This window comes from Hemibagrus wyckioides, linkage group LG19 (assembly GCF_019097595.1).
Source record: "Hemibagrus wyckioides isolate EC202008001 linkage group LG19, SWU_Hwy_1.0, whole genome shotgun sequence".
Classification (NCBI taxonomy): Eukaryota; Metazoa; Chordata; class Actinopteri; order Siluriformes; family Bagridae; genus Hemibagrus; species Hemibagrus wyckioides.
This window is the reverse complement of record NC_080728.1, coordinates 9,594,798-9,621,485: the sequence shown is the minus strand read 5'-3', so window position 1 is coordinate 9,621,485 and position 26,688 is coordinate 9,594,798. Positions and strand designations below refer to the sequence as shown.

At 38.1% G+C, this 26,688-nt stretch overlaps 1 protein-coding gene across 3 annotated transcripts in view; it reads right to left on the bottom strand.

Moving 5' to 3' along the window:
• Window positions 1-604: 604 nt before the first annotated feature.
• Window positions 605-26,688, bottom strand: part of tafa5a (TAFA chemokine like family member 5a) — a 135,086-nt gene continuing 109,002 nt past the window's right edge. For 2 of the 3 annotated variants that reach the window (XM_058417543.1, XM_058417542.1), the window contains one exon: window positions 605-13,616. In XM_058417543.1, the coding sequence (XP_058273526.1) occupies window positions 13,608-13,616 (9 nt within the window). In that variant the 3' untranslated portion in view covers window positions 605-13,607. The remainder of the gene's footprint in view (window positions 13,617-26,688) is intronic. The other variant, XM_058417544.1, reaches the window with a different exon arrangement.

The following is a 26,688-nucleotide window of genomic DNA, read 5'->3' as shown; positions in this document are numbered from 1 at the left end:
GAATACAAAGCAAAAAAAAAAAAAAAAACGCTTTTGAGGATATAGCTTGTGTGGGTAATAGGAATAACCGGGGTGTATTAATAGAGTAATTGCCCCTTAAGGGGAAGTGCTGAAAAGAGTCTGTTTTAGTGAGGACCGTGCTATACAGCGAAATGAGAGATGACTCCCTTGACATGCTGAAAGCTCTTCTAGTCCTTGGTAAAATAGCATTGTGGGTGAGTGGGAGAACTGAAATTTATTCACCCTGTTCAGCTTGAGGCAGGACAGAGAAACACTGTCATTGTTATACTCATCTCAAATCTCAGGTCACATTAAAACAATCCACCAAAGTCTTTATAAAGAACATTCGTTTCTTGAGGCTTATTCTTTTCAACAATATCTCACAGAAAGTCTCAGAAGAAATGATAAAGTGTTATGCTTTGATTGCTGAACTTTCTATTTCTGAATTGTTTTAAAAAATGAACAAAAAACTAGAAAAAAATCACACGATAATATTCAGTATCAGGAAACTCCCACTAAAATCATCGCATAATAAGGGAAGTAATACAAAAGACATTTAATGTGTTAAATTAAAATTGCATATTAGTTGTGTTAAGCATGTTAAACAACACTCACTAGCCACATTAATAGGGACACTTTTACACATGCCTATTTATGCAATTATTCAGTCAGTGTCAGCAGCACAATTCATAAAATCATTCTGTCCTTTATTAGGATTCAGGTAAGTGGTTTAATTGCACGAATGGACCATGCGATGTTCATCTTGAGTGCAGTGTACATCTTGAGTGCACACTTCATTTCTTATTAGTAGTTTTTACATTTTCCACATGCTCTTTTCCACAGGCTCTGTCATATCTCACTGAAAGCTTCAGTCTATGAATCGTGGACCTTACACCCGTTTTCCATTGGTATTTTTCTAGAGCATTCAACATCTATATAAAAGTAAAATGTTTTCCTGCTTGGCTGAACATACTATTAAACAAAAATGTAGATAGTGCTGTCAGGAAGTGGCATTTTCACATAAGCTTAAAGCATTCTGCTTTTGAGATATATCCTCTATCTTAGTTTCACACTTCATATGTCAAACTTTTGAAAACGAGCTCCATTTGGTATATTTACTTCTGTATTTTTTTTTTTTTTTCATTTTTCTATTGTGCACGTGTCAAGGATAAACATGCTGTAAGACAGTTCAAACTGCTGCAGAGAGGTTGTTTTGAATAAATGAGCAAAGACAGTATGTATCTTATCAGAGCATTTAAATGTATGGAGAAGGTGCCACTCCCGGAGGAGTTGTGACTTCATCAAAAAGCTTCTCTCCCTCAGGGGATGCTAGACTATCCCACCCCACTGTGCCATGCGCATTGTTAGACTAATGAACAGACGTAACTTGATTAAAACGTTTGCAACATCATTTGGTCCCCGACGTGGCACAAAGAACCTCCCCTGCCGTGTGAACTTAACATGGTGGAGTCTCCAAGGTGAGCCTACAAATCACGGTAATGCCCCAAACACGTAACTCTCACAGGGAGGCTGCCCGATCACGATCACACTTATTAAAAATTCATTAGGCAATGTTTGTGTCACCTCCCGACAGATGTCACCCTGACACCTGAACAGAGAGGCACTGTAAAGTTCTCTATTGCCTCAGGCAGATCACCACAACTCATACAGATTGCACAGAGTTATACAAATAGAGTGTGTGTAGTACATAAGTACTAACAGAAGCAATTAGCTGTAATAGCAGTGAACGTATTTGCTGCAGAAGCTTTGCATGACTCTTTGCAGTTGTGGGCCAACCATTACTACCAGCCCTGTCAGTTTTAAACCTGAGGGCTGTTTACATCCCCAACAGCAGCCCTTAATTACTTACTCATAATTACTGTAGGAAAAGCAGCAGTTTACAATCAAAACATAGGTATTTAATTTAGATCTCTCATTAGCTTATTATTTGCAAGCATTTTTATCCACTCGGCATTGTACAGCAGCGAGGCAATTGTACGTCAGAGGAAACAGACATGGTAATTGGGCTTTACAAATCATGGCCCTGGAATTAAGGTGTAATGATTGTGTGGCTTTTAGACTCCCTGCAAGAACGTGTTATTTAAATAATGAATCACCTCATACTCTGCTAGTAACCATAACAGTAATGAAACATGTGGTTTAAACCATGTGATAATGGCTCACTGACAGGGGTTTTCTGTTGAGAATAGAGCTCTAGAGCCACTAACCTCTGGGAGTGCATTTTATCATAAATATTTTAGATTGTTACGATTTCATGAGAAGCAGCTTGAAAGTACTCATGTGGATTGAATTTTTCTTTCAATTTGCCCTTAATTTATTTGGCAACTGGCATTTAAAAAGAGTTTAAGTGGATTTACTGTGCACCATTCCCTCACGGTCTATCTCTGTATGTTTCACCTGCTTTACGTACTCTGTCCTAACTTTTCTTTATCACTCCTCATGATTATGCAAAAATCTTTCAGAGAATTTTTTCCAAGCTCAGCGTTTAGCACCTCTAATCCTGCTCTGACGCTCTTAGGGCTAGATAATTATATAAAAGTTTAAAAATGGGATTTTGGGCATTCCTGATTATCACCAACTGGCAATGAGGAAAAAAGCAACTGAGCAGAAGGAGGAAATAATGGAGGAGTGAAACGAGAATGAACCGGAGGGGAAAAAGAAAGTCTGATGCAAGGAGGCGGTCAGTTTGCAGGGTCGAGTTAAACAGAGGCCTGCATTCCGACCCGATTCTGTCCACTCTCATCGTCCGGCAGCATAATGAAACCTGACAGGATGTAAATGAGTTTTTAAGGGAGCTGGCACAGGCCAGCCATTTCTCTCATTTAGAGCTCAAATGGGCTGGCCATGATTCCAGCTGCCATGCTTTGTGTGGATTAGAGCAGCCTAAACTCAACACATCATGCCTTGATTACGAGCGTGAGTGGAGCCTCTTTTCTTTTCATTTCTCAGAGAAAAAGATATTGTGAAAGGGTGAGAACAGTGATGCTGAGGGAGGTGGACAAGCATAGCTTTAGAGATCTTCTCATTATGATTAAAAGCTCCTGGCAGTGTCATGCAGAAGATGTGTACACACTGTCTCCAGCTTGGCAGCAGATTAGATGCACTCCCAGTCATTGGCTGATGCACTGGCTGTACCACATGCTTAACAACAGATCATTAGAACCCCACATTTAGAGTTATGCCTTAATAATAGGTGATTTGTGGATCTATATTAGTCACATAGCAGATGATTCTGGACCAAACATGGCTCATTTTACAAACAAAATATTTTTTTATGCTGCAGCAATCAGCAGTATATGTTTATGGCCCACAGGAAAGCAGCCATATTTGATGTTTTTATAGCATTTAGATTCTAGGACAAAAATAACCCAAATGCCGCCTACCATGTCTAATGCTTGTGTGGCATTTCAATTTTGGGCCACTGAAAGTTTGTTGGTCCAATAAATGTTGAGTTGTTGTTGTATATGGTGGCCAAATACAGATGAGTTCATCACTGTCATTCCACGGCACTATGTGGGCCATATGAGGGAAGCAACTGTGGGTCAGCACTAAGCCATCAGTCACTGGATTCTTCTTTAAGTGCATTTGCAAGGCAAAGGCAAAATTTTCACCTCATACCCATTTTTCAAGATGCTTTTTCTGTGTTGTTTAGGCTGTATGTTTCTACATATATTACTCCGAGAATTTTCTGTATTTGAGAAGTTTTTATAGATCAGTGTCCTTTAGCTACAGTGAGACCTTGCTGCAGTTATTTAGATGCTTCCTGCTCAAATTCCCAAAAGAGTGAGTGAGAGCATAAATATGCAAACCGATATCAAGGAATTACAGATACTGTAATCCATGTTTAGAATCAAATGTAGGATCTACCCACTGAGCCACTGTTCATATACATGAATAGCTTCAAAACAATCAAATGTATAACACCCCAAAAATACAATTTTCTGTTATCTTTCATATGTTTTTCTCCTGATCTAACAGCTTCACAGGCAGTGTTTAGATTCTTTCTGTCTTAACCTTGACAGATTATTGGATGTGCTGAGTGAGAATAAGGAGACCCCAACAGTTTTATGGGTTGAAATTATTGGCAATAGTAGACATCCTCTGTGGGAAGCAGCTGCAAGAGCCATATTGCTTATTGATCTGTTGCTCACATTGTGATGGGTGCACTTAATTAGATTTATATTGTAAACAAAGACTTACAATATGAAATTTGGATTAGTAGGTAACTGTGATCCATCAAAATAAATGATATTTTGTGCTGGAAGTGGCAGTGTTGAGATTGCGGGGAATTTATCTCGGTTGTAAAATGGGATGATGGTGGGATGGGTTTATATGAGTATTACTGCTGACTTGAAGTCATAAACAGAAAGGTTTTGGCATCTCTCTCTCTCTCTCTCTCTCTCTCTCTCTGTCTCTCTCTCTCTGTCTCTCTCTCTATTTTACTCTACCTGTTTCCTCTTTCTTTCTCATTTTCTCTGCCACTGCTAGTCATCTCAAAGTCAACAAAACAGAAGTTCAGATTGATCAGCCAGCCAAAACTTGATCACACAAGAAGATTAAGTGGATTTAACATTAATCAGTTTGCTAGTGAACTTGGATACTTAATTTAATTAACACCTTCTGACCAATCAAACCTGAGTATTCTACAGTGCTGTGGTGTAATTTATACTGATATACTGATAAACCCTCTATGTTTTTATTTAAAGCATAATGTAAGTTTTGTGTAAGATATTTTGTGTAAATTACATTTGTATACATTTGCTTCTTCTCTCTCTCTCTCTCTCTCTCTCTCTCTCTCTTTCTCAATTTCTGTCTCTCTCGCAGGCTGTCTCTATCAGTTTTTAAAATCCAATATCATATTTTATCATATCACATTTTAAAGGCACTTAAAACACCCTAAATGTAAATTTAATGTCTTTAATCTGACGACTTAAAGATCCTAAGGACATCAAAAATTGGCAAATGTGCAAATGTTCTAGTTCTACAAATTGTTTAGAACAGGTGCTATACATATTTCCACATATGGACCTCCATAAGGACATATGGATTTCCACATCTAACCCTGATCAGAGCCTATGAAACCCCCAATCTCACCAAAAGGTGAACTAAAGGTTCTTATTTTGTCACAAAAGTGTTTCAGATCATTCAGTGTTAGTACACACGTCACGGTAATTCGCCTGACCTAGCATCTTGACAGAGTGTCTATCATCTGTAGGAGGCCATTAAAGTGAATGAAGCAAAATCGACACGTCCATCTGTTAAAGGCTGTCTGCCAGTTTACCTCAAAGACTTCATTATTTAAAAAACAAAAAACAAAAAAAAAAACAAAGAAAAACCTTTATTATCTTATTTGGCATGTAGCTTAGTCCTTACTTTTTTTATGGTCAAGAATGGATGAAGATAGATTTGACTGATATACATGTCACCATTGAGTTTCTAATATTAGATGTGCATGTGCAAGATCAAAGTTGAAGCTGCTTCCAGTGTCTGGCAAGCTGAACATGGATGACCCATTCTCCATGCCACCATGTCCCTGTCAGTAACAATAAGACTTCACAATCATGAGTCCAGACCTGCAAAATCTGTCACAGATGTACTGGCAGCAATTAGACATGTCTGGAACAAATGCGTGGTGCTGATGCTTTCCGATGTACAGCCCTGGTCCCAAGGTTACTGGATGACAGACTTGTTCCATTCAGAGGAATACAGTATAGTTTCCGCTACCCTTAAATAAAAAATATTTGACATTACATAGCATATTTACTGTTGATTTCAAATATGTGTTGGAAAAGAAAAACAGTTGTGAGTTGCCACAGACAGCAATTGTGAGGGAGTATATGGTGTCTTGTTCATATTATAAAGGATTACACTGTGAACAGTATAGAAGGGTAAAAATTTCATGCTTTCCTAAATAGCGCTTTCATTGACATCCTGTAATAGTCTTATCACAGAAAGCCTGTGTGCTAAATAAAAAATAGCTATTGCTTTTGTTACACTGGGACTCATGTATCAATATTTTCTGTAAAGTTGCATGTACACTGTGTGCTGTATAGCCTATCCAAACTAAAAATACCAGATTCTGAAAACCTACAGTTCTTCATATTCATATATGTATGTTAATAAATGTCAATCAACTGTAAATTACCAAGCCACAACCAATTTACATTAAGTGACAGCTGCAAAGCTCCATAAAAGGCAATAAAAAAAAAAACTCTCAGAGAGCTAATCATAACAAATGCTGACATGTGAAACTTGAAATTTAAATTACCCCCTAAACATGGGTGTATTAAATCTTCCAGTAATGCAGCTCAGCCACTGCAGTGCATGACATGTACACTACCAGTCAAAAGTTTGGACACACCTTCTAATTCAGTGTTTTTTTTTTTACAATACTGGAGATTTCAAAACTATGAAATAACACACATGGACTTAAGTAATATGTAAAAAAACACCAGGCAGTTGTTATTTTAAGACACGAAGGTCAGGTGTTCTGGAATAGTTCTTGCAAGAACAGTATTGTCAAGTGCATTTGCAAAACCCATCAAGCACCATGATGAAACTGGCTCACATGAAGACCAAAAAAAAGCAAGACCAAAACTTGTTGCAGAGGAGAAGTTCATTTAGAGCCTCAGAAATCACCAGTTAACAGCACCTCAGATTAGAGCCGTTATAAAGGGTTTACAGAGCATCAGTAGCAGACATATCTCAATATCAACTGTTCAAAGGACATTATTGTGTATTTCAGCCGCCTTCAGCATTGTTTTACAATGTAGAAAGAAATAAGCATCAGGAAAGACCATGGAATTAGAAGATGTGTCCAAACTTTTGACTGGTGGTGTACACACACTAACTCTTCCTTTATAATATATTTCAGCATTTCTTAATTATAGTAATTAGACATTGATACCAGAATGTCAGTGGGTCAAATATTTACATACAATAAGTTGACTGTCTCTTCAAACAGTCAAAATCATAATTATGAGGTAATTGTGAGTGCATCTGTTGCTATTTACAGCCTTTCATGCCATGGAAATTTCCATGCATCTCAGCCAAGCCAGAAATAGTGAGGAACTCCAAAATTTTGGAGCAATTTTTAAACAACTGAAGGTACCACAAGCATCTGTACAAACAATTGTATGCAAATGTACAAATCTTGGGAGCACAACGACATTGCATCATTCAGGTAAGAGGCATAAATTAACTCCCAGTGATGAATGAACTTTTGTCTAAAAGTTTCAGCTGAACCCCAAGATAACTACAAAGGAACTGATAGTATCAAGGGCAAAACTGCACTGGCTGTAATGGTAGGCCTATGTGCAGCTATATACACCGATCAGGCGTAACATTATGAGCAGCGACAGGTAAAGTGAATAACACTGATGATCTCCTCATCATGGCACCTGTTAGTGGGTGGGATATATTAGGCAGCAAGTGAACATATCATCCTCAAAGTTGATGTGTTAGAAGCAGGAAAAATGGTCAAGCGTAAGGATTTGAGCGAGTTTGACAAGGGACAAATTGTGAAGTCTAGACGACTGGATCAGAGCATCTCCAAAACTGCAGCTCTTGTGGGGTGTTCCCGGTCTGCAGTGGTCAGTATCTATCAAAAGTGGTCCAAGGAAGGAACAGTGGTGACCCAGTGACAGGGTCATGGGCGGTCAAGGCTCACTGCTGCACGTGGGGAGCGAAGACAAGCTACTGTTGCTCAAATTGCTGAAGAAGTTAATGCTGGTTCTGATAGAAAGGTATCAGAATACACAGAGCATGACGGGTCAGGGCTGTTTTGGCAGCAAAAGGAGGACCAACACAATATTAGGCAGGTGGTCATAATGTTATGCCTGGTCTGTGTATGTGCTCTCAGTTAACTCCTAATTATGACAAGCTTCTAAAAGCCATTAGATCAATTTTGTAATCTTGCAGACTTTTTAAAGAGACAGTCAAAGTGATGAATGTAAACTTCTGACCTATTGGAATTCTAATATAATGAATTAATCCTAAAATAAATCTGTCTCTCATTGATTATTTTAAAGTTGCCATTAAAAGCAAAAGTAGATAGCTTAATTGACCTGACAAAAGAAATGTACAGTCACAGGAAATGTGTGAAGCTGTAAAACTGAGAAAACCTTTCAGCCTTCCTTGTTGCACAAGCAAGAACACCCAGCTCAGGGCTGAGCCAGACATAATTATTTAGGTGACCATCAGCCTTTTGGACAAATAAAGAACTCCTTGGGCATAATGATCAGCATTAAGCATGAAAGTAAAAAAGGTGAAGCTTATAAACCAGAAAACAATCCCACCTGTGAAGCTTGGGGGGTGGCACCACCAGTGATGTGGGTGTGTTTTGCTGGAAAAGAATTCAAATTATCATTGGCATCATGAGGAGGAAGATTATCTAAAAATTCTGAAGTAATGCTTCAAGACATCAGACATAACGTTACAACTTGGTCATATCTGGATCTTACAACAGGACAATGATGCTAAGTGTACCTTCAAAGTTTGAACAAAATGGAAACAAAGTGAAAATATTGAAAAGGCAATCACAAAGCCCTGACCTGAATCCCATAGGCAATGTGTAAACTGAAAACACTTGTCTGAACAAGGAGGACAACAAACCAGACCGCCTGCAAAGCATTATGTGAATTCTTGAAAAGCTTGTGTAAAGAACAGCTTATGGAAGGATTCCCTATGCATTTTTTTCGAGGTCAGGCAATCGAAAGGAAATGCCACAGAATACTGTCTGATAGAATTAAGCTACAAATAAGAGCTGAAATACGTCTGTTCTTTAGCTATTTAGAATTGCAGAACTAAATTCATGGAAATAAAACAGATACAAATGAAATGCATGGTAGTGTGTGGAAATGTGTGGAGCTGTGAAAAATTTAATTTGAATGTAAAAATTAAATAGGTGTATGTAAACTTTTGGCTTCAACTATAATTAAAGTTAACCCAAGACTACATTTAGATACCAAAGCTAATTTTGGTAAAGGATTATACTGGCAAGTAAAGGTTCAGTCAGTAATTCTGTTGGAACTTAGTTGAACCTAGCTTTTTTGGGGGGAAAAAACAGCAATAAACAACAACAACAATTAATTAAAAAAGCTTCTCCCTTTAGTATTCTCTGAAATACATCTCCAAAGTATATCATGACATGTGGATGCACAACTGAATTTTTTCAATGCTGGCAGTCCAAATCTTTTGTCTTTTCTCCCTTTTTTTAATATATTTTATTGACATCTATTAGAGTTTGAAGGGAAATTAGTATTTCTTATGTTTAATTTATTTATTATTAATTATTACATATTTATACTGTATATTGCATATTGTATTTTGTTTATTGTATCTGTATTGTACATGTAAATATTAATCTATTCAGATTTTTCTGTTCATATGTTTGACACACTGCGTCATGACATGAATGATTAAAAAATGATCAATCCCCGGTGTAAAACCAGTACAGTGGTGATATTGTATGCTTGATTTTTGGGCTCATGGGCTGATTCAAATTTTCCTTAAATGTTGGATGCCTGCCACTGTTTTAGCCATTTTTTCTCTGCCCATTTTTTTTGTTGTCTTTCTCTATCTACTTCTCTCTCTCCTTCTGCCTCTCTATTTGCTCATTCTGTCTCTTTCCTTCTATCCCCCCTCTCTCAAGAGCACATCAAACACACGAAGCAGATCCTTCAGCACTGTTAGAAATGTCAAGCACTGAAGGAAATGAAGACAGCTGCTGTGTTCACAAATACAGGACCGCTACCCAAAATGCCCTGAGAGACAGCAAATGTGGGTGAAAAATAGACACACGCACACACACCCGCATACAATGTATCCTCGCTTGCCTGACTAGTACGCGCACAAAATATTACCCACACAAAATCATTAACATATGACCTACTTAGTTTTCCTGTTTTGTGCACACGTATGTGGTCCGCCTTGTATTTTTGGATACTTTGTCTCGTAAGAGACAACCAGACTGTATTGTGGTGTACACTGTACTGCTAATCAAATTAAAACAATGACGCTTGCCATTTAGTAAACCAGCAGCCCAAAGAGAAAGGGCAGATTGCTGGGATCCAATCAATCCACAATTTAATATTCAGGCCCTCTAGACAATGAGATTTGCCCAGAGTAACATCGCTTTCCTCTGAAGAGTTCATTTGCATCATCTCTGGAAACTCCACAATCAACAAAGCGTCATTAATTTCCAGTTGGTGTTGGCAAGAATATGAGAATTTGGTGGCCAAGTCGAAGCACAGCTTCATAAACAGGATAGACAGAGCTGGAGACAGGTCCAAGTAACACACACACACACACACACACACACACCAGAGGTGAAGATACCCCAACTGAACTAGAACGACAGTTACAAATTCTTATTTGTGGAAGGTGAACTTAACATAATATCATGTTTAATGCAGTTATTGCTCTACACTGATGTTTATAAACGGTCACTCAAGTTATCATTATGATTCCTTCATATTTCACTGCTCCACACATCACATAAATGCATCCCTCATTTAGTTTCATCAGATTTAATTGTCTAGCAGATGCTATGGTGAGAGAAACAAGATTAACCAACTGGAATCCTGCGTTTGTCCCATTTTAGTTCAAAACTGCAAACTTGCCTAGCTACACCCTGAGCAGCGAGATATTTTGAAGTGGTAGCCTGTGTAGTACTTGAGATTTATTCAGGAGGTGAGAAGAAAGGTGTATTTGGTTCTCTAAGATGTAATGTCATTTTCTTACAAGACTAGCATGCCAAAGCATTTTCAGTAGGACTGTAATAAAGTAATCATTTTTTCCCCCCTAAGCATACTATATTCACATTATTAATATAGCAAGACTGTTGATGGAATACTGTCATATAATTAAAATAATTGAAATAATTGAAATGACAGATTCTGAACACACTTCTACTACTGTCTTGCTGTCATCCAAATCACATATTCATTAGTTTAAATGTACAGACCATTATATTTTATTTTATTTAGGGTACTTCATCATCTCCACTGAAATTAATGTTATCCTGCCTTTAACCCCCCACCCCATCCTACCAACACTCACAGACCTTTGTCTTACTGTCCTTGCGAGAACCTTCTACTGACATGACCTTTACTGCAGCCAATTAATACTACGGCTACACCTAAATCTAAACCAAAACCTTAACCTCAATATCCAAAACGAAACCCTTTGCCTATTTTTAAAAATAAATAAATACAATAATTACCACCCCTGTTTTTCTACTGGGGACATGTCAAATGCCACCAAAATGTCCAATATCTAATTTCTAATTTGGACATATGGACTCACATTTTTAGAAGGTACACTTATATATAAAAACACACTTATAAATAAAAGCATGCTCCCACAGACAGACAGACACACAAATACACAAAGGAACACCCAGGAGACACTGCATTTCTCAGGTTCACTGCCATTCTCAGGTGTGTGTGTGTGTGCTCTGGGTCCACTCTGGCTGGAGGCATTAATCGCGGTCAGAGATTTTCAGCAGAATAGCATGTGTATCCCTCAGGCTTCATTCTTTGTCTGATTGTGTGAAGTGACCCCCAGAGTTATATAATGTAACATCATGTCCTGGTTCTATAGCTGCTGGTGATTAATCAGGGCAAAAAGTTACTGAGCTTCTCACTGTGTCTAACTTCTAACAGTGTAAATGTACTGAGCCGTGACTATGTGTGTATTCATGTGTTTGTGCAGCGATGTGTCTATAAATTAGGGCTGCCAGAGCAAATTTCACAGTTTTCATGTTCTATCCTTAGTTGCATAATGTGTAAGTGTATGAAAATGTGTTATTTTTGAATATATTAAAGCTGTCACTTGATGCAGGAAAATAGATGCCATTATGCATCACTTCTAAAAAAAATAAATAAATATAACATCATCCTATAAGGGCTCTTATGTTTAAAGAGTTTATGATTTTCAACATTTTCTTGTTGGGTATTTGGAGTACTGTGTGTAATTATTCCACGGTGATTCTGAAATCTATTAGTGAATGCTTGACCACAAGCTATGTTCATGAATTTTATGCTAGGTTCATAGACACCATTGCATATCAGCTCTTCATCCAAATGTGGACACCACTTTTTTTGTTGGTTTGTTTGTTTCAGGACAATAAACAAAATGTCAGCAGCCTCAAACATAACCTTTGCATATTCAAATTCTATTTTAGCAACTCGTTTCTTCTTTCACATATTTAATTTATTCTTAAAATATTTCAGAATAAAAAAGTATTTTCATGTAAATGATTCTAAGACTCTCTTAACTCTCTCTGTATGTGTCAGCACTCTGATGGTGGCACTGTGCAAACAAACACAAGCACAAAAATAAATTAGATAAAATCCATAGAGAAATGACTCAGGTTTTTTTTTTTTCTACACCTTTACAATACGATAGCAAATAGCGATTTTCATGACCCCGCATACTAAAGTGGGATATAAAGTTCAGTTCTCTGTGATCGATCATTTCTTTTTTTCCCCCTCTGTGTGCTGTCCTTTTTCCATTCATCTGTTTAGTATAGAAGAAGTGGTCATGTGTGTGAAATGGGTGTAAAAGGAGAGCTGCTACTGCTGCAGGTGAAAGAGCAGGCTGCTGCAGGTCGGCATGAAACACAGCTTATTATCCACATTCTATCACTGCCATTCCCACCACGTTATTCATGTTAAATAAGGTTCTCTACAAAGATACAACATAGAAAACTGTTAAATATATAACTGTAGGCCTTTCAAAATGACTTCTGGCTCCTCTTCTGGCAATTTGAAATGGTGGTATTTTTTTCATATTCACTTTTTTTTGTCCAATAATGATCAGCGCTTGTACTCTTTAACTGTGACCAACCATGCTTATTGCAAATTGTCCCAAAGTTTGCTACTGAAAAAATGCAAATCTCAATTTCTTTATACACATAATGTATGTATACAGTGCCTATATTTCCAGTTTCAAAATACAGTGGGTTCAGTTCAAGAAAAAAAATGTATGCAAAGTATTAAAGGTACTACTGGAATTTAGTTCATTTTGATCAGTTCATTTGCACAGATCAATTCTTCAATGCCAGTGCTTTAATTTAGTGGACATTGGTGTGATAACAGGGCTCAGTGTATTCATTTCTCCTCGCTCAGCCCTTCCTTTCTGAACTCCGTTTGTTAAGGTATTGTTTGTTAAGCTGTCTGTTTGTTACTTTTCCTCTTTGGTCAGTAAAAGTTGTTTGAGTGCCAAAGGTGGACTCCAGCAGAAGGCCTATTCACAGAGCGCACGGGTCAGAACCTCAGATCTGGCCTCGGAAAAGGGTATAGACATCCAGGGAGCCTTAAAGAACACAAGGCTCCTCACAAGCAGCAGTCTTGCAGGCTCTCGAGTGCTCTGTGTGAGGTGTTGTGTGGACGTATGTCCTCCGTGGCACTAGGGGGCGTTGCCCATTTACAAAGCGGAGCTACAGACAGGCAGTTGGAGGCGAATGTTGAGCCGATGACAGACAGCGAGTTATCTACAGCAGGCGGGCGGGAGCAAAGAGCTCGTCGGGCTTCTATACAGTCCATGTGAAGCTCTCCACACCGTTAGAACTTCGGCCAGTGTTAGGAGACCTGTAGACACACAAACACATGGAACACATTTGATGAATGCATCCAGGTATATCTACTTGGTAATGGATGTTCTGTGGAAAACGGTTTTATATTAATTTAAAAACTGTAACTGTAATCTTTTCAAAATGAAAAACCCTCCGTTCCTGGCAATCTGCAGTTAGGGCATATATTTACTGACATTTATATTTTCTGATTAGGATCAATTACAACCAAGTCCAACCAAACATGACTATGGTCCATGACAAAGTTGGATTTCTCCTATATGTACTATATTAGAAATATATATGCACAGTAGGTAGCATTGCCACCGCACAGCTCCAGGATTTTATAGCTTTTGTGTAATCCCACCACATGGTCTATGTGACATAACCGTCCTCAACAGGATGTGCAAAAGGTTGTGCAGGAAGATAAACGAACAATGGAATTCAAAATTGCTTGGGTATCTTATTGTTGACAACTATGTGCTATTAGATGGTACTGTAAATAACAGACAGGTTAACTTGAAAAACAACTAAAATCACTTTTGTTTCTGTGACCTCTTGCAGGCCACACTATGCTTTACCATGTGCCATGTTACCATGTGTATATCTATATATACTTCCAAAGTCAAGTCAATGCTTTAGATGTAAACTGACCAAAGCACACTTAAAACTAAGACTATTGTATGATTTTGTGTCAAGAATGAGGCTGATAAAATGTATTCATGTACATCTACATCAGTCTGAGCAGCTTAGCAAGTGAGGGTGGGTAAAACAGAATTTGAATACATTGTTTAATAGATTATTGCTGAGCAATACTGATTCTGCCTACCTGTGCCCTTGTGTATATAACTCAGTGACATAGCTAGCTGGGAATCATGCTCATTAGAATATTAAACCACACCCACAGATCTCAGATCAGTCTGATCAGCCATCCTGTTTATCTAACTGGCCCCTTTTCACTTTTACCGAACATTTTCAGGTGCAACTGCCTTGTAGTAAGATCAGTGTTGCAATAGATGCCAGAGGTCAAATGAAGCTCATGCCTTGCGTCAACTGTCGCTTACTACTTCAATGAACTGTCAAGTGATTTTGCTACCAGAGGGAATACTGAGAAATCTCTATACCATCTGGATGGTGCCTGGTCCTCTGCCAACAAGATAAGGCCACCAAATGCTTGCAAGATTGCACATGTCTTTAATAACAATGAACTCTTGACAACTGCATAGGGACCAAACTGGTATTGGGAAAGGCAGGTGTTAGTTTAAAAATGAACATGTCTAACTATAAAGCAGCAGGGATAAAGCAATCAAGATTCAGAATGAAGCCCAATTTAATAGGCAAATGACTCATGCTCAGGGAGAATGTAATTGAATGATTTCGGAGGACTGGAGCTAAAGACAAGGCCGCATTTCTAATACACCACTGTAAGTTTTAGGTAATTAAATCCACCATAAAAGCACTGTCACTACACAGGTGTACATTAATTCTATCCATGTGAATCCTGCTCATCCTTTGGTGATTTAAGATGAGTCATTTCCATATCTGTAAATTTTCATTAGCACAGAAGAGGAAGCTGATTTTTGAGGGCTTATGTGAATTAATGCTTCCTTAAAATTTTTAATTACAGCTGTTCTGTAATTGAATGAGGTTTTTTTTTTTTTTTTGCTTGAGTCCCATACTTGTGCAGCCCAAAATAATCTTCTTGAAGGCTGGAACATACATGGAGTTACAAATCAGAAGCTATTTCTAGGCTGCCCATTAAACAATGGAGTGTGGCAGTAAACAGCAAGCAGTAATAGATGGAAGTTTGTGTATGGTTGGTGTCTATTCCAACAAAGCTGGCCAGGAGCAGACATGCCAGTGGCACATCTGACCTTTATTTTTTTCAGCATGTATTTGGGTTTTGTTTCCTGCCTCTGAATTGATTTGTAGGGTGTTCTCCAAAAGGGGTGCTCTCATTGTACTGAAACCTGGCTGTGCTTAGAGAACAACGTAAAGTACGCTTACTCAGGACCTCCCATCACTAGGCAGGAACTTGAATACCAGGCACTTTTTGTCCTACAGAAACAGCAGCAAGAAACAAACACTAGAATAGGACAAGCAGAGGTGCTTATGAAAAGCCTTATAACCCATTCCTCTTCTCCAAATGAGCCCCTCACCCTGGCCAGGATGACTACCTGCCACAGGACACTGAGGCATACCTAAACATGTTTAAACTGAAGGCCTTAGGCACGTATCTGGCCCAGGGTCTAGTAGGCTTCCTTATTCAGGCTTTCATCACTGGTGATTCTAAGAGATTTCATTGGCATAAGTTCTTTATATTTGCCCAGTGGCATTTGACCTCTTAGGGTAGTGATGTTCCCCAGCAACATTCCAGTATGCATTTGAAAGATCAAGACCAAAGGTACCTTTGCCTTCTCAACCCAGACCATGCCCATGTCTCAGTCTGTGATACTACATGGACTGGCACACTTACTTCTGGGATGATGGATCACTGAGCAGGAACCAGTAGGTGGGCTGCCTGAGGGAGCAGTGATGGGACATGGCATACCACATCTCCGTCTGGTACGATATGTTATGTCCTTCTGATCACATTCCCCTGCAGTAGGTCCATAGCAGGATGGCAATGTGAAGACCACATTTACCATCACCTCATGCTGCTGAGCTTCACATCAGGCAGTGAGGGAATATAGCAAGTTGGATGTGTAGTTGAACATGGGTTTATATTGTCAGGGAAGGGTTTAAGGCAAACCAGCAGGGTAATGACTGATATGACACATCTGAAATTGATTTCCTGCATGTATTTATATTTCTTTCCTGTCTCCCTCTGTCTGACAGCAGAGCTGTGTGTTTGTGAGCGTGTGACAGAGGAGCAGAGCAGAGCAGCTGGAAAGCCGCTAGTTTGTTTTCATTTGTTTGTTTGTATTTGTTTGTCTGGTGTGCTGCTCCAGAAGCCAAGGGCCGAGTTGAGTGGGGTGCTTGTTAAGGGGCACTCTTTGACAGAGATGAGTTCTGTTTTCAGCAGGAGGAAGTGCCCTCTTAGACAGTAAATATAACACACTTGGTCATCTTTTACTACTTCTATATTGCACTCCATAAGAAAATTCTCTTAATTTAAATGCTCTAACTAACTGACAAGACATACCTAACTTATGATCTATATTTTGTAGCTTAGTTTAGGAAAATAAAATGGTTTAGCATTTTTAACATATTCCTTTCTACTTGTTTGGTAAAATGCTACCATCATAAGCTTTGACCTAGTAGGTACTGGAGATAAATGAATAGATTTCCCATTTGAAGATATGTCTAACAGTGAGTCTTGGACAAACTCCTCAAACACATTCATCTTGTCATAGCAGCAATGCTGAGGTTCCTGGGAACCCATACTCCCCCTTTATAAGTCTTACTACTGTGAATGAGGGTTGCGGCTTTGGACATTTTCATTTTGTAGATGGTCTGTCTGCAAACCATCTTTCTGACCTTCTGAAGACTTCAAAAGCCTGTTTGGAAAGGGGCATAAACTTTTACTCTCACTTCATGGAGAGATGAATGTATGAATATAAAATAGTTTTCAGTTCAGCTGCTGCATATACGGCTAGGAAATATTTTTCAGTTCACTAAGGCATACAGTAAATACCCACGGAACAATGTGTACAAGCATTTCTGAAAGTAAACCAGACTAAATACACACAGTCAGTATGTTAAAGTTCTATGTAACACTCAGATAGAGAATGTTTGTCCTTTTGTTTGCTTAAACGGTTAGACACTGGTAAGGCTTTAACAGCTTTGAAAAGCAAGCTAGACGAAAGAATAAGTGGTTTCCTGAAAGCACAATATCATGACAAGACGCAAATTCAGTTTATCCTAAATGCCACAGATGGTCCCACTGCTGGGGTGTTTTTGTGCACTAGGATCAATTGATCTTTTCTAAAGCGCATCCTCCCATGAGCCAAGAAAACATCCCACAGAAAAGAAGAGCTGCTAAATTTTGCATGGTGCACATGGGACATTCTGGAAGCAGACAACAGATTTGTGGGTGAAATGTGTGAGAAAGCAAAGATACATTTGCAACTGAAGCCAAAATGAGGAAGAGACTGTTATTCTCACCACATATGGGGGATTTTTTACCTGGGTGTTCCATACAGTAAACAAGCCCAGTGGAGCATATGGCCTCGAGCTGACATTTTACACTCTTATGACTTCACATCCTCAAATGTCAAAGCACTGTCTAAGCACACTAACCACTCGTTTGTTTTGAGTATCTTGTTAAAGGAATGAATTTTTCATTTTTTTCCTAACTGTGTCTGTTCCTGTATTTTGTATTTGCTATGTTACTTTAAGATACTAAAAATACAGGAAGAGACACAGTTAAAGAAGAGATGACATAAATGGTAAATAAAATCCAGCAGCTGGAAAGGATGATACAGTTGTTTAAATGAGTTTTAATCCTTGCGTTTGGATATGATCATCTTCACATGAGGAAATCTTTGGGTAACATGGACCGTGTTTCTTTAATCAATCTTTCCATGTTGCTATTTAAGGTTATGTTTCATGTTTATCCAATAAATATAAAAAGCAGTAACACACAGCATTAGAAAAACTGCTGATCCATAAATACATTTACGCATGATTTTGATTGGAAAATCTGTTCCTTGCCTCATCATCATTGCCCAGATTTGCCATGTCTTGCCATATTTTTCAGCTCTTCCACCATGATAAAATTCCAACTTACTGTTTTTCTAGAAGCTTTCTTCAGTCTCTCGTATACTTGTGTGTTGAGTGGTCTTGCTTTCAGGCTGCTTCATGCTGTATTCAGAAATTTTTGTGTGCGTATCCAAACATGAAATGACAGATGCTTTGAAAGGACGTCTCAAGAATGCAGCTAGTATGGGTCATTATCATTTCTGTCTCCACACTGTCTTCATTTTGAGTCCATTAGTAGGAAAAGGAAACAATTCATCTATAGAATGTAATGAAGCTGATGAAATGGGTATTTCATCCCATTATAGAAATCAAATAGATCTTACATTTCAGGTTCTTCAAAGTAGACATGATTACTACCTTGAAAACTGAGCTGCTTCTGATGTTTTTCCAACAGACATGATATATTCCAACATGCATTATATCATCAAAAGTATGTGGACATACAAGGTATGTGGACCTCACAGCCATGCATGATTTTTGAGCATCCCATTCCTGATTTTTTTTTTTTTTTGCTGTTATAATAACCTGCACTCTACAGGAAAGGCTTTCTACTAGATTTTGAAGACTGGCTATGGGAATTTGCCTATTCATACAAAAGGGCAATAGTGATGTTGGGTGCTGATGTCAGGAAAGAAGGTCTGGGTTGCAGTCAGTTTTCCAAATTCTCAGTGAGAACTACTCTAAATTATATATGTATGTTTCAAGAGTTAGGAATAAATGTCTTGACCCACTGGCAGGGCCTGGGAATTTAAAGGGATAAAATTATTGTACATATACACACATATATATGTACTCCAACATGTTATTAATCCCAGTTAGAAAGCTGGGGTCACAGCAACCACGCATGGTTCAATCATGCTGCTGCTTGCACTTGCACTCCCAGGGGGTAAAGACTTTTCTCAAGGGAAGGGCCCAACAAGAAAATTTTGGCAGAGCTGGTATTTAAACTTTTAACTCTCTGATCAATAGTCACATTCCCACTAAACTGCCCACTAAACCTTCAAGTATGTTTAGTAAGAAACATAGGATTTGTATTGGATGAAAAAATGTTAGCTTGTGAAAATATAGCTGTGTTTAATTATTTATCTATTTTTATTTCCTACATTTGGGTGAAGCTTAGTGAAGAGTATTTGCCAAAAGTATTTTTAATTCAGACTTTATAGAGAGAAAACAGAGTAAAAATTCTATTATTATTATTATTATTGTTGTTGTTCATTTCTAACACAAATTTATATATACTAAAGCTAAGAAATCTTGCATTCCATTATGGTTCCTAACAATGGAAATGTAGGACAGACAGTTTTATTTCCAGCACCTGTGTTACTAGGCCAGTTAGTGACAATATCACAAAGCTAAGTGTGTATCAAGCATCTTTATTGTTGTCACATTGTCAGCAATAATGATTCTGATGATACACTTTATGTTGCTCTAACATTCATGCTTGACCTTTTAGAACATTCAGGACATATTAGGAGAGGACACATGAGCATACCGCACATTACAGGTTCCAAAATCAATGGGCTGCCCTAATGCAGTTCACATGGATCTATTTTTTCCACTTTCTCCTGAAGTATACACCTGGGGCTCTAGCTCTAAGGACAAATAGGACATCTTTTATCATCACACAATCCATTATGGTACCACCTCACATTCTTAAATAGATCAGTTTGTCTTGGTACATTTGTCTTAATTAGAGCTTTAGAGCTGAAGAGGTGTGTACCTTGCTACGCTCACAAGACTGTATGCTTTGCCATGTTTTCTGAGAAATGAGCAAGAAAATTCCCACTGCATCATAGTTTCTCATATGACAATCATCAATGCTGACTGTCCCTGGAGCTCAGGAGCTCTTCGTGGTAAAGAGCTCTTCTGAAGCACAGATTGTTGTTTACCTGGGAAAGCATCACCTGATTTACTGTTGTTGTGGCAGTTCCAAAAACGGATAAATAAAATGCATCTCTTTCAACTCTGCTTCCTTTTATTGTTTTTCTTGGATGAAGCTCACTTGGTGGCAAAGAATGAGAGATGAGAAGCTGGCTGAGCAATCATGTACACCGCTTTCTCAAGCTAACACTGCACGGTGGTCAGGAATAAATGTGCAACAAAGAAAAGTGTGAAATTCAAAGAATCCATTTAGAAATACTCAACAAGCATCGTTTTATTGGTTTTTTTTTTCTAGAAATCTTTCTCAAAGTTGTACTGCCTTGATAATCATATCCGTTCGACTTTATTAAGCATGACCCAAAATGTCCTAAATATAACTTGGAGGAAGCCTTGCCTGAAATTAACTCTCCAGTGTATTCCCTATTTTCCAGCGAGACTCAAAATGGAGGCAGTGGGCCTGGACTGCTGACTTGGCGGATAAAAGCTGGCAGAGCAAGCTAATGGTCTGCAGCGGCCGAGAGAGCATTTGCATGGAAAAGCAGCTGTCGTCTCAACGGCTGTTCTGTTCAACCCAAGGTTTGGGATGTGTCCTGAGGTGCCATGCAGGCCCAATGGGATCAATTATGCAGGCCCCAGCATGCACCTCAGCTCTGCCGGGGCAGCTATCTTCTGCACTCCGATCTTCACTGGACTTCCAGCAGGCCTTTTTCTTGAATAATAAAAAAACCCACCCATTTTTAACACATACTAATAAACCGGTTGTATGAACACATCGACCAGCCCCTATTATTCATCAAATGCGTCTGGTAGATGTTAGATGAGGCTTAAAGAACAGCTTGTTTAGTCGCACACCAAAGAATAAAGACCATAGAACACCAGGCACAAGCAGCCTCATTCCAGTGTCAGCTGTAGGAAAATCGCTGATCACTATAATCATTAGCCCTCACTTTATGTTACATGCTTACAATTTATTTTCTGTGCTTAATCACAGACTTAAAGAAAGCCAAAAAACACAGAGAGCAACTTACATGCAATATGTTCATGTATACTGATCTGACGAGTTACTCTTTAAACGCATCTTTTCAGTTTTGTTAATGGGATTATTGAATATTAATAGTTATTGGTCAAAGATGAAAAAGTTTTGACTGACACAATATCTTTGAAAACCCTACTGGAGACAAGAATACACCTGGAAGGAATGCCAGTCAGGGGACCATGAACATAACTCTAACTGTTGGAACATCTTCAAAGTTGAAAGTACAGAATTGTCTAGAATGTCTTGGCATGCTGTAACTTTAACAGTTTTCCTTCATTGCAACTAATAGGCCCAAACCTGTTCCATCATGACAATGCCCCTGTGCACAAAGCAAGCTCCATGAAGACATGATCTGCCAAATTTGGAGTGGAAGAACTGACATCAACCCCACTGAACACCTTTAATGCCAACTGTGCACCCAGCCTCCTCACCCAACATCAGTGCTTGACATGTGGTAGCTTAGTGTTAAAGGCGTTGGACTACTGAGCAGAGGGTTGTGAGTTTAAATCCCAGGTCCACCAAGCTGCCACTGCTGGGCCCTTGAGCAACTCTCAATTGCTCAGTTGTATAAAATGTTATAAAAATATGTCGCTCTGGATAAGGGCATCTGCCAAATGCTGTAAATGTAAATAATTAATGCTCTGGGGCTAAACAAGAAGTCCTTAAAAACATCCTCCAAAAATCTATAAGCCTTCCCAGAAGAATGGAGCAAAGGAGGACCAACTTTAGAATGGAATGTTCAACAAACACATATGGGCATGACAGGATATGGTGTCCACATACTTTTGACCATATAGTGAAATATACCAAATTCTGACTGCATTCTTATGGTATTTTTAAACCATTTCCATCCAAAAGTATGAAGCCATAGTGAAAATCTACAATCTTTTTTTATTTATTCAAGATTCTGCATTGTTTCTAGGTTATTATTTAAAATGAAGCAATTCTGTAATATTGGCTCTGTTGATCAAAAGGTCAGATTTTCTCTGCGTGTTATCCCTTCCACTGAAACATTCACATTCTCACAAAATTCTTGTGTTTATTGCTAAAATATGTTTCATGTTGTTGCTGATAATATCATTTGTCATTAAAACAATATTTTAAATAAGAAACAAGTGCAAAATTGAAGCATTTGTACTAGTGGCCACAGACTTTTTGACTCACTGTATATTATTTATTTACAATCATTTCTCATTTTTGTAAGAAAATCTGTGGTGTTGTCAACCATCTAAGCTGTAACTGTGTCTGAAGTGTGTCTGAGATGATCCATTCTCAGCCTCAGCTCAAACCACGTGTTCTCTACACTTCCAGGTATTTGTTGCCCCTGCATGCTAACTCAAAGGACAGAAGAGTTGGGCTAAAGAAAATCCCACAGTGACCTTTTAAATGATATTAAACAATTTTTTAGGAATATTGGATCAAATGCTTTCTGAAGATGAAAAAGTGTCCCTAAACAATGAGAACTTGTATTTCATCTGCAAATGAAACTTTAGTTAATTACATATTTGCTCATACAGCTGTGATATGTCATAAAATCCAGACAAACTAAAGTATTGTAAACAAAAGAATAATAAAAAAGATTCTTACAAGACAGTGACATCCTGAACTTTGAGTGATGTGTGTGGTGTAATTATTCTTATCTGGTAAAATATATAATTTCCCATTAATTCATGCCTTAACCTCAGAGTTACACTTACAAAGATAATTATAATGCTATTCTCGCCTCAACTTTTTGAAAATTAAAATAATCCATTTAAACTATGCCAAAACCTCCAACCATGCCATTGTACGTCTCCATGAGCATGAGCTCTCTCAGTCATACCTTTTGCTGGCAGGCTGTCAAATGTGATAAAATTACCATTTCCAAAGATAACGCTGTGGAAAAATCAGAGCCTCTCACCATCATCTCTTCTCTGAAGCAGCATGGAGGAGAACAGGCGTTCCTGAAGTGCTCTGATTTGGAAATGACTTGAATAAGTTAAATGGACCTCATGCTAATAGAGGGTAATGCTCTCTCTCTCTCTCTCTCTCTCTCGCTCTCTCTCTCTCTCGCTCTCTCTCACATATACACACACACACAAACATACTCTTTATCATTCCACTCTTTATCTCTCCAATCTGTCAGTTTATTCATAAACCCTTTTCTGTCTCTAGCTCATGCTCCAGTTCGTTTGAATTGTTCTACACACTAAGCTGTACGTGGATGTTTTGAGACTTTGCTACGATCTAGTTACATAAGATCCTTCGATTACATACCAGATAAGTGACTAACTGAATGCCTGAATAGTGACAATAGTTACAGTTTCATGTTTAACCATTAGTTTATTATTATTTTATGACTATTAATAAGACAGTTCAAGGTGGTTATGTATTGTTACACAGTGGGACACCACTTTATCACTTTTTAATGTATTCTGTATTTGTTTTTGTCAAAACAAGCCACAACGTCAGATCACTAATTAGAACAGAGAGGGTAAATCTAATGAAAAGTCTATGATTGTTTGTTAAAACTTTTATCGCATCTCCCCCTGTTGCCACTCTCTGATCTGATGAACTTCAGCTAAATAATTTGAATAATTGCATAAGACTGGATAAACCACAATAGAAAATCTTTAACAGAAGCCAAGCTGGTTTCTGTTTAGATAATTTGAGATGCTGAACTACAGCCACTGTTTTTATTTATTTATTTTTTCTTTGATTGGCTTTGCTGTGGTATTTTTATCAGTGCTTGGTTCAGCCGGGAATGAAATGCTTTGCAGGGTCTGCATCTAGACCACAATCCACCAGTTTGATGATCCTTGCTGTAGGAGAAGGAGCCTTTAAAATGAAGGTAGCTGCAATCAGATTTTAGTTAATTTATTCTCCACAGAGAAGCAAATCACAAATAAGACAATTTTAATGAGTGTTTATTCTTATCTAGTATGGAGTTACACCGGGGTTTTTACTGAGTGATAATTTAGCTGAAAATAGCATCCACCCCATTCTCTCTCTCTCTCTCTCTCTCTCTCTCTCTCTCTCTCCCTGTATAGCAGAGATGATGTCTAGCAAAGTCTCCTAAAAACTTTTTCTCAGTAGCAGTCGCTTGAAATCTGAGCTATTAATCACACTCGTCTCTCTGGTCTGTGCATAATAACACCACTGAGTTCTTTGCTTTAGATCTGCTACATTATAAAACACTGTGTAATATCATGTAATTGAGCTCATTTTGAGAGAGTCCACTTGTTACTGCAGTATCCCTGAGTCTGTCCTACTCCAACCTGTCTATTAAAACTTGGCATGGATCAGGCAGTAATGTTCCTATCTGGCAGCTGCTTCCACTTTATCCCAAGCAATGGAAACAAGGGAATCTAGGATGGATCTGTGCCAAGAAACAGACACTGTGACAAACTATACATACACTTACACACTCTCTCTTTCTCTTTCGCTTACTCAGACACAAGCAGGCCAAGACTAGCGAATGAAAGCGTTAATTGCCTTATTCTCTACACATGAGCTCACAGATGCCCATGATTGCACACTGATATAATTTAATAATGGAGACAAAAATGTCAGTGTTTACATTTAATTAAATTCTCTTCGACTTCTATTCCTGGAGGGTTGTGACTAGGGTTTTATGGAAATGACCTGCTCTAAATACTTCTAAAATCTTAACGAAAGACTGTAGTACTACTCAGGATATAATATTGATTAGAATGATGGCATTAAATGCTTTAAAATATGGCCCCTTCAGGGACTGTCATCTTCATGATGAAGGAGCATGTGCATCATAGGGAATCATATACACCACATGTTTTAGAAGGTTTTAGAGTGTGCTGTGTGTGGGCAAAACAATATGAAAAATGAAATCCTAATATGGTTTTTGGCATGAGACTTCGCATCTCAGCATGCACAACACATCAAACCTTGAGGTGAATCAGCTACATCAGCAGAAGACCATATTAGGTTCCACTCCTGTCAGCCAAGAACATGAATCTGAGGCTATCACGGACACAGACTCACCCTAACTGAAGAGCTGAATTTTAGAAAAAGACTATTTCCAACTGTCCAGCTTGGGCAAGTCTGTGCACATTATAGCCTTAGATTCCTCTTCTAGGCATTTAGACTATCTAAAAGTTCAATGTGTTGTTTATGCTGAGATGCTTTTCTTCCTACATCTGTTGTAAAGAGTGATTGTCTGAGTTACTATATCCTTCCTGGATGCTGAAACCAATCTGGCCATTTTCCTTTGACCTCTCTTGTTTTTTTTTCTTTCCTTTCCCTCAACATTTTGTGTAAACTCTAGTAACTGTTGTGTGTGAAATTCCCAGGAGGCCAGCACCTAATAAAACACTTAAACCAGCTCTTCTTTTACTTGAATCCTAAAAGGTGTACTCTGTTCACCAAAATTAGAGAATCTTTGTATGAAAAAGCCATTAATATATTTTATTATTGGATATGACAGATTGTGACAGTTGAATGAATCTAATGATATATGTTAGCCCAGTTAAGATATTTGCATATTAGTATAGTGTATTATTAGCGGCAATATCTAGATCTGCAGTCCTTAGCCAGCTATACCACTATAGTGGTTTCTGTGGCAGCTCCCTCATTAACCAATCAGATGCGTTTATGTAAATTCTTTAGCTAAAGGCAGCTTATCAGACCAGAGGCTTGCTACAAGGCTAGAGACAAATAATTGATAGATTTTTCTGCACAGTGAATTGATAACATGGGTATGTAAGAAAGCAAAGTGTAAAGTCAATATCAAAAATAGAATGTTTGATCACAAACAGAGAATACACAGTTTATATAGTTGCTAGTTATTTTCCTTACGTCAAATTTAAAACAGACGTCTCTGATCTGTTCTTTTTTTGTGTTAGTCAAAAATGCCAATGTAAAGCAGACTATCTATGCAAGGAATTTTGTGTAACATACATGTTTATAATGTTTCGACAAAATACCCAAGTACAATGCTGGAAATTTTGCAGTATTTTAATATACTGTACCAAAATTATATAAATAAACCACCCAACAGTTCCTAATATGTCAAAACAACATCGAAATAAATTTCTATTTCCAGAGACAGACTGGACCTTTTTAATAATCTCACCATATTACTATTGCATTAGGTTTTTATATAAATACTTCATACTTCCTTATCATGATATACAGTCATGCTTTTATTCTGTCAGAACGTAATATCATATTAAATTTGCGTCCTTGTTTACATTTGCCTGTCCGCCTCTATCTCTACCTGCCTCCCTGTCCACCTCTTCTTTTCCTGTGCTATGAAAAGCTAATGGTAAACAAGTAGCCAACAGATGAATAAAAATGTGATGCCTATGCTCCTGAAGCCCTTAGTTTGGTAAAGTTCACTGCCTGACATTAAAAGACCGGCAAGATGCAAATGAGCAGTGCAGAACGAATGAGCACAAATTAAACTTTTTTAATTGCAGATGACAGTACAGACAGGAGCTGTAGTGCTTCACCT